The sequence below is a fragment of the Sebastes fasciatus genome, chromosome 21 (genome assembly GCF_043250625.1).
Source record: "Sebastes fasciatus isolate fSebFas1 chromosome 21, fSebFas1.pri, whole genome shotgun sequence".
In the NCBI taxonomy this organism is placed as follows: Eukaryota; Metazoa; Chordata; class Actinopteri; order Perciformes; family Sebastidae; genus Sebastes; species Sebastes fasciatus.
The window spans coordinates 21,520,012-21,535,932 of record NC_133815.1 but is presented as its reverse complement, the minus strand read 5'-3'; the positions used below and the strand labels follow the sequence as shown (position 1 = coordinate 21,535,932).

The 15,921-nt window shown below is 39.6% G+C and overlaps 1 protein-coding gene across 7 annotated transcripts in view; it reads right to left on the bottom strand.

Moving 5' to 3' along the window:
• Window positions 1–15,921, bottom strand: part of vav3 (vav guanine nucleotide exchange factor 3) — a 116,383-nt gene that overhangs the window by 38,011 nt on the left and 62,451 nt on the right. For all 7 annotated transcript variants that reach the window (XM_074621368.1, XM_074621369.1, XM_074621365.1 and 4 more), the window contains exons 7-15: window positions 14,849–14,917; window positions 13,772–13,875; window positions 13,558–13,657; window positions 13,191–13,286; window positions 8,591–8,659; window positions 7,043–7,129; window positions 6,833–6,918; window positions 6,109–6,241; window positions 570–679 (exon numbers count right to left, since the gene is read on the bottom strand). In XM_074621368.1, coding sequence (XP_074477469.1) covers window positions 570–679; window positions 6,109–6,241; window positions 6,833–6,918; window positions 7,043–7,129; window positions 8,591–8,659; window positions 13,191–13,286; window positions 13,558–13,657; window positions 13,772–13,875; window positions 14,849–14,917 — 854 coding nt within the window. The remainder of the gene's footprint in view (window positions 1–569; window positions 680–6,108; window positions 6,242–6,832; window positions 6,919–7,042; window positions 7,130–8,590; window positions 8,660–13,190; window positions 13,287–13,557; window positions 13,658–13,771; window positions 13,876–14,848; window positions 14,918–15,921) is intronic.

The following is a 15,921-nucleotide window of genomic DNA, read 5'->3' as shown; positions in this document are numbered from 1 at the left end:
TACAACCACACTTTTGTCCAATGTTGTATGAATTGTGCTTTTTAGTTACTGTAGTAAAATTAATATCTAGCTATCTACTGCAATGTTACTGTACACCCAATACAACTTGTTTGGCCTGTATGTGTCAACACTGTGAAAGATCCCCTTTCTTGGCTCTAAAAGTGAAATACTACAGCTCCATTTGTCACTCTTGGCACCAGTTTGACAGTCACTTTAGGCGAATTTGGATCCAGTTCAGGACTCGGACTGGTTGATGCAGTTTAACTGCATACACCTGCAATTAAACGTAACTGCTTTTGTTCTCTGAGTATAAAGTGCTAATGAAATACTGAATTCAAAATGTAGTTTTTGTGCATTTTCAGTCGTTTTCTGCTTTTAAAAGTTAAGTGTGCAACTTCTAATCTGCTCATCATTCTGTCACAGTGTCGCGTGCCTCATAAATCATCGAGTAGCCTAACTTGAACAACAGGACGGGCGACGTGTGCTTTTTGATGCTGTGACAAAGAGACCCACACGCTTATCGCGCTGTGACGCATGAACACACACAGAAAAAAAAACAACACACTCACATGGCCATGCCAAACTGCTCCAGCCACTTCTTTTTCAGCTCTTTGGTCTTGAAGAAGAATTCAAAGCCGCTCTGGCCCTGGTTGTGAGTGAGGTAGAATCCGTAGGACCACTGCGACAGGAAAGATAAACACACACACATTTCAGACGGAGAATAAAACAACGGCGAATAAAATAAATTGAGGTTTTTCAAGTGAAAGACAAATGGAGCAGGAGGGGGCAGAAGCTGACGGAGACGGGATGCAGGGAGACAGATGGAGACAAAGGGATGCAAAATGAAAGAGGGATGCCTCGGGGAGAGCAAACACAAAGGTTGAAGGGTTGGAGGGCGGCAGAACTGACAGACAGCGACAAAACAGGAGAGGAAGAGCATGAGGGAGAACAGGAAAGGAGTGTGAGGTAGCTGTGCCATATAACTGCTGGGCATCAGACAGCATGCACAGACCCAAGTAGTGAGTGGGCTTGTAATCAGCCACCGTTACCCACTTCAAAGGCTAAATATTACTCTATTAGCCTCTGTGTCAACACATGCCTCTGTTCTTTTAGACGGCATCACTAAACAGATGCTGTGAGATGCACTTTTTTATGACTCCTAGGTGGGGTTTTTGAACTTCTAGCACTCAACTCTGAAGGCTAAAAACATGCCAAGCTCACAGCGCTGTCAGGGAAGCGCAAAGGCTCGTCTTCACTATTGAAAGAAAAGAGAAAAGGAAAGCAGCGCTCTACAGAGGCATTCCCAGTGGACACCAAGATATCTCTAGCAACCAATTTGTACAGAGAAGGAGAAGGTGTTTGTCTGTCAGTTTAGGTCTTTTTTTGTTTGTTTGCTGTGTCTTTGGAATTTAAAAGGATAGCACATCCACACTGATAATGTGAAGGATGTCTTTGTTGATCTTCCTAATATATAATTAATCCAACCCTTTGTCATGCGTTTCACCATGTGGGTCAATGTGCCCAAGTGAATCCAGCAATAACACGTTTTTTGGCCAATTGGGGTCAGCAGAAACATGTTGCCAACACAACATTGACATATTATCCCCTATTAAGTTGATACGGTGAAACTTGTTAGCATACAGCTGCCTATGTACACATCCAGCAGATACTGAATAACATTCATTTTGAGTCATGTTTCTATTCACCAGGTGAATGTAAGTCTAATATTCATTCTCTTTTTAGCTCTGCTTTTGGTCTCCACCAACTCCTGAGGGAAATATCTGGCTCTTTAGCTGCTAAATAGAGTCCTAAAACATGGAAATTAGTTAGCATTTTAGCACTTCCAGTTTCCTCGTCTGGAAGTCAATAGGTGTTTTTGAATGGGTTTTTAGTCAGATGCCTGAAATAAGTCTGTGGTTAACACAAGCTGAAGAGATTTTAATGTTTTGTAGGCTACTACGACATAAAATACGCCAGTAGACACCACACTCGTGAATTTTGAAGCTTTTACTTGTCTTAAAAAAGTGGCTAAACTAACTAAATGTTAGTCATCACGCCAAACACTAGTCCGCCTTTAGCTCAGTAGCGGTGACGTGAAGTCATGCGACCGTGGTGTAGTTTGTTTATAGCCTAACGTTAGCTTTTTACTTCTGCCGATTGCATTAAAAAATCCTAAAAGTTTTGTTCATTCGTTAAGATTATCTTGCAGAACAAATCGTGCAAGTATCATAAACATTTTGCCACAGAGCTTATTTTCTGCAATAATCCAAAATCCAATGGAAAAATCCCATTAGCGTTTTGTTGAAGGAACCAGGGCAATGCTAACTTCATCCCTGCAGCACTCTCTGCATGTTTGCTAGCTAGTCGCTAACTTTGTCTGGTATCTACAGGTATCATACTGAGTTTTTAGAGCATTTTTTTTGCTGTAAACGAGTGCTGCCTAAAACACCACTATAAGAGCAGTGAGATTGAACCAAAAACAAAGTAAAGTTGCGGGCCGGAGAACCAAAACAATGAGCTGAAAGAAGCTAAAATGCTCAATTTAGCCGAGGGGAACTGCAGAGTCGGGTGATGGTTATCTGTTGGATTGTCACTATAAGCGACACCTTACAAATAGTAGTGTGATCTTTTGTTATTATAAAAAATAGTGATTATTGCAACTTTAACAGCTGAAATACATACAAGTACGATATCAGAGTTTCACTAAACGATTATCAGAGCCAAAAGAATTCACAATAATGATATTATTGTAATATCCATGGAAAATGTGAAAAAATACAAAATCTTTAACTTTGTTTATTGTGTGTTTTGTCTCTTTTTTCGCGAATGAATTACACTCAAAATACAAGTGTAGCGAGGTGGAGAAAGAGTCTGTAACCGTAACTGTAAAAAAGCGAGATTTAAGATGCGTTGGATTATTTACACTATATTTCCATATGTGTATTATTAACATGATATCAATATTACATATTTTAAACAATCACTTTTATCGTCAATACCGGTATATTGCGACACCCCTAATGTGAAGCTTTCATTCCACCACTTCCTGCTGCAAAATCTCAAACCATCAGCTTTAGCATGAAAAATGTCTTCAGTCCAATGGTGGCACAAAAGTTTCTACTGCTGTGTACAACGATTCAACTTTAAGGTTATTAGGTTTTACCTCCAGACGACTTGAATGTAAATGTGATTCTTTTGCTCCTACGATGAAGGCTCTTATTCCTGCTTCCCTCCGACAGCCACTGTCATCATTGGCATTTCCATAACAAATATGTAATCAAACAAACTGCATCATATCCATCATGTCAGGGGTGAATGATACTGAGGTAGCTGAGGTTTCATAAAATAACTATATAAGCCCATATGGGTCTAAGCCCACTAATGTCTGCTATTTACAACATCATTATTACCCAAATCATTGTTTCCTGGCACGCCTTGGATATCATTCCTCATTATGATTGGCAATATTTTTCACCGCTTGGCACTTAGTATTCACTGTGTGTGTGTGTGTGTGTGTGTGTGTGTGTGTGTGTGTGTAGTCAGGCCCAAAGCGAGGTTTAATGATAACACCATCTGGGAGGAGGCAGACTGCTCTAGTCTGACACTTTCAGTATTACGCTGGTGAACGAACAAGACAATGTAAAACATGTGCTGGAACAAGCACGCACCAAATTATTTAAGACTCTTTTCTGGTGATTATTTTGCTGTTTGTGTTATGAGCCAGAAAGGTTTTTGCATGTAGTTCATTTTAGCAGCACATTAAGGGGATCCGGGGGCAAAAAAAAAAAAGGCATCAGCGGGGTGTAGATGGTTGGTACAGGTGCTTATAAAATACAGTTTATTTTTACTCAGTTTTTATGAACCTGCGTTTATCTGACAAATTGTTATGGCTGCTCATTATGCTGAAGTAGCGGCGTTAATTGGTTTGTCAGGAGTCCAACGCGGTTTCCGAGCTTTGCTGACTCAGTCATAAAGAGGCAATAATGGACTCAACAGTGCGAGACTTCCCTCCATTATAGCTGATTGGTTGTTATATGAGATGCTTGTTTTGTTCTTTTTATAATACAGAATGTTAAGAAGTGTGTACTGCTATTATTTCTTCACTTTTACGTGCTGCAACTGTGAAAGAGTGTTCTAGCGGCTATCAGGATGGATATGGCATACAGCCCTGGGTTAAATTACATGTCATCAAAAGCTGTTTTAGCCGGTATAAAATCCCTGTAAATCACCTCTTAAAGTGGGTTATTGCTTTTTGAAAATGGTGATAACACAGCGTAAAATTAAAAGCTTAATGCTCAAGACATGTTTTCTTTTTCAGTCAGTGACCTGAATCAGTGTGGATGACCAACAAACCGAAGCTTCCTTATTCTGCGTAAAACAAAACAATAAAATTAGACGTGTGCTTCACACTTTCCTCTCAGCTCATGTAGCATGTTAGCTGTAAAAATAAACCACTCGGCTGCCAGAATTACTGGGACATTTTGTCGTTGGATTAAAATTCAAGACCATGTGTCATTGCTGAAAGTCCTTATTTCAGTAGAGAAATGTGTTTCAATATTTTGTGTAAATATGAGCAATAAATGTGGTCTGCAATCCTGGCAGAAAAAAAAAACACTTCTTCTTTGGTTTTGACTTCAGATTTTATTTAATTGAGGCTAATATTGCTGCATGTCTGAGGTAAAAACATCATCACTGTGGCCTCGCCAAAAGTGGAATTGAGTTACTCTCTTGGAACCGAAAGGGAAAATGCTCACAAAGAGATGTGCCGCTGCCAAAAAAAAAAACAGGAAAGAAAATAAGCTGAAATGACTGAAGGATGTGCCTATATCTTTTTCAAGGTGATGGCCAGATCTGAAACATGAAAAGCATGAACATGCTGGAGGGGAAAGTCACCTGGGAGACGCAGTCTGTGGGGGATCTGAACCTGGCCATGTTGTATAATACTAATAATGAACACCTAGACTACATCATAGCTTTCCTTAACAAAATCAGACACAAAGTGTATTTTTGTTTGTTTTGATGTCATACATCTCCTGTCTGGAATACATCTCTCTATACACCATGATGACCTGCAAAATCCTGCTATGTGTGTGAGAAACATTGCTGATAATCATGCTGCTGGTATCCATTACCGTGGATATTTCGAACACTTACACAGGTAACTTATGCATAAATTAGTGGTGGCTGCAATCAGTGGTTGCAGAAACAGTTAAATATAACAGAGCCATGTCTACGAAGATTCTTACTAGGGCTGTCAAAGTTACCGCGATAATAACGTGTTAACGCACATTTGTTTTAACGCCACTAATTTCTTTATTTTTAGGTTGTATCGGGCTCAGTTTTAAAGCTAGAGTGAAGATACTGGCATCATATGAAACTAGAAAACCTAAAGAATCCATTGTCCATGTCATACTAGGAAAACCTGCCATGGCAATTTTCAAAGGGGTCCCTTGACCTCTGACCTCAAGATATGTGAATGAAAATGGGTTCTATGGGTACCCACGAGTCTCCCCTTTACAGACATGCCCACTTTATGATAATCACATGCAGTTTGGGGCAAGTCATAGTCAAGTCAGCACACTGACACACTGACAGTGGTTGTTGCCTGTTGAGCTGCAGTTTGCCATGTTATGATTTGAGCATATATTTTATGCTAAATGCAGTACCTGTGAGGGTTTCTGGACAATATTTGTCATTGCTTTGTGTTGTTAATTGATCTACAATAATAAATATACACATATTTGCATAAAGCAGCATATTGTCCCACTCCCATGTTGATAAGAGTATTAAATACTTGACAAATCTCTCTTTAAGGTACATTTTGAACAGATAAAAAATGTGTGATTGATGTCTGTAGTGACTATAAAAGTCTACTGACAGCCTCATGGTCAATCCTTCTCCCTTCAATATGTATTCTTGTTGGGGTAGAAACAAGATAGTGAAGCAACATTGTGAAGAAATTCTCTAACACCTAAAGATGACCCACCACACCGTATTCTTTGTTAGGGGATATTCCTCCTGGAGAGAAAGAGTGATCTCCTTTAGGATGCCACAGTAAAACAAGTAAACAGGGCTGTGTCTGAGTAGAAACCATATCTGTGTGCAGACCTTTCGGTTCTCCTTGTCCGACGTGGGGTTGTTGGTGATCTTGAAGAGGTGCAGGTCGATCACTTCCTTCATCTCGTAGTTGTCTCCTCGCCGCTTGCAAACAATCACCGCCGCGTCGAACAGGAAGATGTGCCTGCGGTTCAGAGAGCATCTGTGTCTTATTACTGACGCCGAAAAGATCGCAGGTGCTTTCAAAGATTATTTAGTGACATCTGTTCAAGAACTAGTGTCTAACTTTGATAATCCCTCGTATCCTCCACCTGTTTTCTTCTACTACATCCCATCAGCTCTCTTTCTCTGAGATCACACAGGATTAACTGTCTCTTTGAAATGCTTGTGATATGTGTAGTTTAAATATGCATTTTTTTTAAAGACTGTCAGCCTTATGTCTCTTCTCTACCATCTGATCAATCTCTGGATCAGGCTTTCTATCTTTCCCTCCAGTTGGAAAACTGCTCAAATCACCCCCCGTTTTAAAATCCAACTCTTGTTTCAAACTACAGTAATTCTCCCAGTAATACCAAAATTAAAGGAAAAAATCCCTTGTACTTCACTTCATTCTGTTCTTCAGCTACAAGACACACAGGTTTAGTTTCTAACAGCACTTTGGCTTAAAGCAATACAAACTCTGGCAGTTTTCCAACCCAAGCACCTGATTAAGCTTCAGACAGACAGTCAGTCAGTCGGCGTTTGAGCCAACCAGCGTGTCAACCTGACATCTCACCTGTCCTGTTTAGCTCGTTTGTCCACCGAGGACACCCGTACCTCGCCGTCACCTTTGGGTCTCCCGTAGTTACTCAGAGCCTGATTCTGCAGAGAAAAAAAAGGAGACAGACAGAGATTGGGTGTGTGATCTGACAGGAATAAAAGGCATTTCCAAAGAGCGCACAGTGTAAAATGAGATCTAATTATTTGGAAGAAGCAGGTGGCTTACCAGGTTTTCGATGGATTTCTGATACTGATCTATTTCTCGCAACGTCTCATTGTCTCGCTTGACTTCGTTGACGTACTGAGCCAAGTCCTGCAAAGAAATAATCAGAAAACAGTCTTTCATTTTCCCTTTTCCAATTTTTAAGGTATTCTTTCTTTTTGTGCTGTTTTTTTTTCTCTCTCCTATAAAAGGACTTATTGCTGGTGTGGGCTTGTAAACCCCAATGATACACTGTATGTGATATTAGGCAGCTGAGCAGCCTTTGAGGGCTACAAAATAAGCAGGACTTATAGATGGTGCATTTAGTGGAAGACTCGACATGACTTGCAATGAAGTGCAATATCTTTTAGTCTCTTTTCGGACAGGATCATGCTAGTTTGTAAGCTAACACAAGCTTCCATAGCAGACTGAGAACATGTCAGTAGGGAGAGGGAAAATATAATTTAACACAGATGTTAATGATCCTGGTTATTCGGGTTAATGATAAACAGCGCTTAAATGAATGTATGACTTCAGTAGTAAGTTAACCAACAATCCAACAAGCAATAATGATTCCTTTAAAGGCCCTAAAAACTAATTTCCTATATGTCCTTTATGATCACAATTGTCTGTGTTCTTCTCACTAGTTTATAGATTTGCATGCACCTCGGAGGATTTAGCTAGCTTTAGATTTTAGCAACATTTGTGGGGCTGTTTGCTGAAGTTGCCAGTCCACTGTCACCACACCAGTGGGCAACATCCGGGTCTGAAAAGTGAAGCCAAGTGCCTTAAACTTGCATTCTTACTAATAGCCAGCAGGGGGCGACTCCTCTGGTTGCAAAAAGAAGTCTGATTGTATAGAAGTCTATGAGAAAATGAGCCTACTTCTCACTTGATTTATTACCTCAGTAAACATTGTAAACATGAGTTTATGGTCTCAATCGCTAGTTTCAAGTCTTCTTCAATACAGCATGATGTTCATTTAGTAAATGATGGTCCCGTTTAGAGTCAAATAGACCATAAAGCAGGTGATGCTTTTAGGGCGTGGCTACCTTGTGATCGACAGGTCGCTACCGCGGCGTTGTCCGGTCTGGGGGTTGTCTGCGTTTTCGTCTTAGAACTTTAACCCTTTCACAGTGTGTTTTTAGTTCATGAAAGTTAATTGTAACATTTCGGTCGCCTGAAAATGTTATACAGTGTTCGTTTGCACTTAGCTCCACCCTCCTTGTGTCACTTCTGGTTGCAAAAAAACAAGATGGTGACGGCCAAATTGCCAAACTCGAGGCTTCAAAACGGCAGTCCGCAAACCAACGGGTGACGTTACGGCTACTACGTTCACTTCATATATACAGTCTACGCACCACGCACACACCGTCTCAATGAATCGAATGATCATGTTTTCAAGGGCTTTAAGGGAATAAAACGTCAATTGTGCCCTCTGAAGGATTCATACTGGAAGAGTGACTATGAATATGTTTCTGTATGTAGCTTTGGGATGGACCTTCCACTCGGTGCATGCTGTGATATAAAAGTGTGCGGAATTGAAACAAAGTGGATAAAATGATGACGTACCTTCATGGCATCCAGTGCCGTCCGCAGATTAGTCTTGTCTGTAGAATCAAGAGTGTGTTTCACCAGCTCCTATTAGACAGAAACAAATCACACACACACAAAATGAGCAAGTGCCCCGCGATGACAACGCGTTCATATCGTAAAACTGATTTAAAGCATTAACGACTAGCTAACTTTAATTATATCCCCAAAGGTAGAAATGGAAGGATTGATCTGCCAATCACAAAATGAAAAATAAAAACATGTAACAAACATTGTTATCCAGCTGCTAACACACACTACAGGCACATTCCACACATGAGAACGTGATGCTTTGGCTCTAGATATGAAATGAAAAAGGTTACTGCGAAAAGAATCCTGTCCTGAAATAAATCAGATATTGTGTGTGTGTGTGTGTGTGTGTGTGTGTGTGTGTGTGTGTGTGTGTGTGTGTGTGTGTGTGTGTGTGTGCGCACAAGTGTGTATCTGAAATTGCTTGCCAGTGCCTGACTGCAGCGTAAACAAGACATCTAGACCTCAGCAGTGGAGGATAAGGAAGGATGCCATGCATGTCCTTCATACAGGCCCATACAAACTGTGTCCCCACACACACACACACACACACACACACACACACAGGTACACAGGCACACACTGAGCCGCTAAGGGAGATATATGTGTCTGCTTGGCACTGCTCAAATCCCCGGTGTCAGTCAAGCTCAACCTGGGCATTATTATCACTAGCAAGACGACAGAGTCCTATTTATCAAGCGTTGCTCCCACCTCCACACATCCACAGAGATACAGGGGGAAGGGAGTGGTCACGCCGATAGCCGCGACCATACATGATGGACTCATTGAGGGAATCGTGTTGCGGTGTGTTCAGAAGGAGGGAAATGGGGAGGGATGGGGAAGAGAAATGATGAGCGGTAGGCGGTGAGGAAGAAAGAGAGAAAGATTGATGACCAAAAAAAGAGAGAAAGAAAGAAGCGGCGAGAGAGAGGAACTCGAGGAGCGAGAGGAAGTGACTCGACATTTGTTGTACAGATTCTGGCTGTCACCATGTGGGATAGTAACCCAGGTTGTTTTTTTTTCTTTTGGTGGGACATTTTTGCTGCATGCAAATATGACGCATCACAAGGTTTCAGAGAGCCTAAATTAGGGAATTTTATTGAGAACCCTGGTGGATTCAGCTCATTTGTGACTGAATGTTACAAATAAAAGCTGAAAAACCATGAAAGAATACAACATGCATGGCAGGGCTGCTCCCTCTTAGTCGATTAGTCCCCTAATTGATCATTTCGGTCTTAGTCGACTAAGATTTCTTTAGTCGATTAGTCATTTTTTATACTTTTTTCATTCTGAATGACTTATTTCCAAGAAATTTATGAGCACATCTCTGGTGCTTTTGTGTGATCTTTGTGGAGAAACTCAGTTTTACAGATCTATCGATTAATTCAACTAATCAATCAGTCGACAAAATTGTATGAGTGTTAGTCGACTAAGAATTTCTTTGGTCGAGGACAGCCCTAATGCACGGTCACTACTCAAAGGCATGTAAACTGTTCTGTTACGTACTGAAGGTCTGGGCGATAATTCAAAATGATAATTTATCGTCTTTTAATGGAATCGTATTGTGATTAAATCATAAATCGAGACATCGTGATACACGATTATGTCGTCTAAACTGATAATAATAAGCACAGACTAACTCAAATTTCTCAGAAATTCTGATGCAAAATATTTTGGGGGAATATAATTTGAAGAGTTTCTTTTTACATCACACTTGTGATCAACAAACTGTATATATAGATGTATTTATTTATGTTTTTCTCTATAATTTCACTTGAAACTGTTGTTAATAAAATGACAAAATACTCAGCCCTTTTTATTAGTCAAGTATTTAATTCACACAGAAGTATACAAAAATAGGCTTTACCATGTGGTTATTTCATATAGACTATTTAGTTATTGAATTACCAAAAAACATGCAATATTGTGATATTATTGAGATATGAATTACTTATATCGTGGTAGGCCATATGGGCCAGCTCTACTGCAAACCAAACTTGTGCCTCACTAACAGGTATATACAGCTATGGAAGCAAAGAAAGGCCATAAGAAGCAGAGCGTTTCAGACAGAGGGTGAAAAGAGGTGCTGCAGCACAGCCGGTATGAGAAAAGTAAAGCGTCTTTTGACATTAGATGGACATGTTCCATTGGTAACCAAGAATAAAAGCATGCACCTGAAAATAAGCATGATAGGTCCTCTTTAAGATTGCACAACCTGAAATTACCAACTGGAAATAAATAAAATCAGATGGATGGCTCTCCAAGTAAAATATTTATATCATTAAAATTCTACCATAATAAAGCATTCAGCAGAAATCAAATTTGAAAATGAGGTGTTCAGGTGCTTTTGACATTCAAATCCTTTTGTTTTTGCCTTTTTTTGCTTCCATTTAAGGCCTCCTAAATCAGACCATCCTGTTCTCATTATCATACACAATTAGCGAAAAAATTAAATTGTAAAACAAAACACACTAAGCCCTCAATCCTATGGATGATGAGGAGGATGATGTGCTCCTGTCACCTCCACACTCACCCACGCACACACATCTATTCATCAAGAGAAATGCTGCTGCTTCTCTTTACAGTAATGTACTATACATCACAGCAAACCCACATGTATTTCATACACAGAACACCTTCAACCTCTATACTGTGGGATCAATGTACAGTGTGTCTATGTGTGTGTGTGTGTGTGTGTGTGTGTGCATTAGACTGAAAGGAAAGGCCTTGCTCACTACTGACACGCATACATACACATGATTTACTCTGAGGAGATGTAGCTTTAGTACGTAGATATAATACAAATGCATGTTCAACATTTTAATGATGAAAACATAATATAACATCTTAGAATATTGCATGTAGTCAATTCAAAAGTCCTCTGAGACATTTTGGATCATTACAATGTTTCCATTTTCAGTGACGCGTTAGAAACTTCTCCCTGACTATGCCCTGCGTTTCCACGGCCCTCAGTTCAGCTTCACATTCAGATTCTCACCACTTCAAAAATACTTCACCCCTCCATCTGTCTCTCTTTTAGTTGTTTGTCTTCTTCTGTCTGCCGCTGTCTCTTTCAGTCCTCACTTCACTTTATCTATTTTCTCGCTCCTACTTCTTGATTGTCTCGATGAGATGACAATTATGCGCGGGTCATTTCAGACTGAGAGTCATAAAGAAGCTACAGAAATAGACGAGAGGAGTCTCAGAGCCTGAAGGACGCAGGCAGGGGACGGGGGGACCCAAACGTGGTCAACAGCACCACCTAGTGACGCAGAGTCCTCTTGCTCATAAAGTCTGATTGGCAACGGTGGAGCCTTTGATCAATCCAAAACTCCCTGATGGGGCTCTGCCACTTACCGACAGTCATCTATGAAGTCAGTGAAGACTTTTAACTTTAAGTGTCTGTCCAGCTTTGATCATTTAATGACATTATATATACAGCTGTGTGAGTTTGGATGGAAATATAAGGTGATGGATAAGTATAGACAGCTTATTACACAGCTGCTAATACAATTCCTGCTTATCAAAAGGACAGAAGTATCATCAACAAATACACTTAAGTATATTAAGTATAACTTAAGTATGCATTATGCTGAATCGCACCTTTCAATGTATTATATTACTATATATATTTTATATATATATAGATATAGATATGTGCCTAGATATGTAGAAAGTACATTTTTCTACACATACAGATAATGTATATACATTTATCTTTGGCAAAATTAAGGTGGAACAGATGTAATTTTTTCATTTTTCAATGTTACTGAGAAGGCAACATTGCCACATGCTCATTCTCATGTTTTCACCGAGAACATGAAGCAAAACCAGGAGGTGATGACAGCAGCACATCTGCATTAATCTGGAGTGTAGATTAATTTTGGTTAATGTTTTCCGTCTTTTTATGCACTCATTTTTGTTTTGGTCTACACCTTTTTAAACTGTCCTTACCCCACATGCACGGTATCCTTTTACAGCACAAACTCAACTATATGTCTGACTTCTCATTTTGTCAATTTAACAAAGTATAAAGCGGCCAAAATGACAAAAATTCAAGAAAAAGTGCCTATAGAAATGTACAAATCTTAAGTGATAATCACTCAAAATATTACTGTATAGGGATGAGAGAGTAACAAACAGGAACAAAGAATCTCACTGCCATGTCAATGTGTATGTGATCAATAAACTAAACTTGAACTTGAAAGTCCATGTATGCCTGTAAATCACTGAAAATACTAATAATTCAATAAGTAATTCAGTTTAAAAAGAATATGGTCTACAGACATAAATTAAATATTGTGTGATTTATTTTTTTGTCTCTAAATGTTATATAAAGTCATGTTACTATAAATAAACAAGTTCTCGGTGTATTCATAGATGAGTAGTTGGACTCCAGAGGGTTTGATTGAGCAGAAAAACATGCCAATCTGAGTTCCCTGGTTCTCCCACATTCACAGCACTAATTGGAAAGCTGTGTTTTTACACCGTGATGACATTATGACTACATTAGAATAGAAACAGTATAGTATAGGTTGTAGTTATGTACCTGCAAGAGGAGGTGATACTTTAAGACCCGCTGCATAGGAACCACCAGCAGATCCCTCAGTGTGAACTTGCCGTAGTTGGCTCTCTTTGAACATTCCTGTGAGAAGACAACAAAGAGCTTAATTCAACTTTCACTTTCTAGGTTTGATTACAGTGAAAGTAGGAGTCTCAAGGAGAAACCTATTAGAGCTATTAGAGCTTAATAGAAATCTTTACAGTCGTTCAGGCTGTCTGCTATGGTGTCATCACCTGCAATGCCTCAGATACACACTTGAGGGCATTATCTGACCGTTCTGAGGTGATGAGAGATGAACACTCGTCACTGTGGCTCTAGATAATCATTGACTGACACTATAAAAAGGTTCTACCTCTAGCTTCATGCGTACGTCCTCTCTGTCTTTACAGATGTCATCCAGAGAGGCGATGGCTGTTTCCACATGGCTGCAGTATTTCCCGTAGATCAACAACCTGCAGCAACAACAAACAGCATGAAGGACAGTTAATAACGTCTTATATGCACAGAATCTATTGTAAGAGATTTACAGAAAATGTACACACTAAAAGAGAATACATAGAGGTTACCTCTCTTTAAAAGTGATGAAGATCTGGTAAAGGTTCTGGGCATTTCTGTGGTGGACTGAATCTTGGAGTTCCAGCAGTAAACATTTGTGAACTTTAACCAGCTCCTGAAACACGACAGCAAAGACCCTTTAATGTTCATGTACATCAAATTATTTTTCAAACTAATGATTATTTTTATTTTATTTTTAATAATTGATACTCATTTTAGCTCAACTTTCATTTGAAACTAAACATTTTAAAGAGGACTGAGCTGGCCCGCTCTGTTATGATTGGTCAACCGAACCAAACTCTTTGGACTCCGGTCCAGCTCCGCTCTAACTAGCTTTGTTTGAGGCCGTGCCAAAGTAGCCGCTAGACAGGTATTATGCAAATGTGTTACTTGGTGACATCACGACGTTACAGAAGAAAAAGCGGGACTTCAAGCGAGGTTTCGGCAGTTCAGGAGCAGTGTTTTTGTGGGGGAGAGGAACTCCTTTCAGTGTGGACTTTGTAACTTTGCACACCTTTTACAAGCACAAAAAACTATATAACACACTAAAGTAAAGGTAAACAAAATATATTATATATCATAATAAACAATATTAAGCACAAGAGCATTATAGGTCCTCTTTAATGGTGGCATACTGTATGATATGACACATTAAATTCATATTGTGGTTCTATTTTAACAGTAATGTGTAGCTACTCATTTTAAGAGGCGAACAATACGCTTTTTCATAGTGAGCATGTTAGCATGCTGACATTAACATTTCCTTTAAAGCACCGCTAAGCCTAAGGTTGACGTTACAGCCTCACAGAGGTGCTAGCATGTCTATAGACTCTCGTCATTGTGTTACTAATGACAATGTATTTAATACACATTTAATGCAGTTTGAACAGTTGCGTTTCAAGTTGGAAAATAAAAAAATAAACATGACAGTGTGAGAAATTGACTGTGGAATTCATTAATTTGATTATTTATACCTACTTTTTCCTCCTGTGACATGTCAACAGTGAAAAAGGAACCTCAATATAGAATTTTGTGACCCCGAGGTAACCACCCAGTCGGATCATTACATTGTAAAGACAATGACTTACCGGGATATTCACAAACACCTTTTCCATCTCGACCATGGATAGAAACATGTTGAGGGGCGTCATAAAGTGCTGCAGCAGAGAGAGAGAGAGAGAGAGAGAGAGAGAATGAAGCTCGTCCCCTCCAGAGTACGAGTGGGAAAGTCATTTTGTGAGAAGCTATTATATTATGGGGGCCAAGTTGCAAAGAGCTGCAGTCAGCAAAAACAAGGAGGACTGTCTGGGTCACGACAATAATCTAATTTTCAGAGTTTGCAATTTAATGATTTCCTCTCAGAAAAACTCCCGCCGCATAGTCACCTCTACATCTCAAAGGAGTGGGCGGCGAGCACAAACTAACTTCCACCAGCCACTTCATATCGAAAGTCATCTACTCAGTGCTCCGCTCGGAGAGCAGGCGAGGTCTTTTTCCAGACGTGAACGTACACGAGAGGGAGAAGACAAGTAGCTGTGGCTGGGGGGTGAGAGACGGCGGGCCTCCCTCCCACAGTCCTGTAAAAGTGCAGGGTAAGGTGGAAAACATCCACGACAAAAGGGCCTTTCTCACAGTTTGTTCTTAGCAGTGCTGGGAATACTCATTACCCACTGCTAATTTCAAAAATAAAAATATATTCTTTCTTTCCCTCATTTCTCTCTGGGAGTACAGATTTGTTACACTGCTCATTATTTTTTCCATTATATCCCAAATTACAGTCAGTCAGTTTCACAGTTTCTCGTAGGGCAAGTGATAAGGAGGCCAAATTGATTTCTAGAGCTCTTGTCACGCTTTCACTTTATGAAATCAATGGAGTGGGACTATTTCTACAATAAGAAAGTTAACTTTACTTTCATTTTTGACCCACTGTAGTTGAGTGTGGGCTCACATTAACTTAGAGAATGAAGAATGAGTCCGTTTAGGTCAGATATTTGGTTTGAAATACAATTTTGATTGGTAATTTGTACTATCTCTGAAATGATGTATTTATAATGTACGCAGTTATTATTGTAACTCTGTCCTCAGTTTGGACAAACTATCAGGAGAGCTGGTAAAACAAATTATGCAGTAATACATTGTTATTTTTTCTCATTTAGAATAA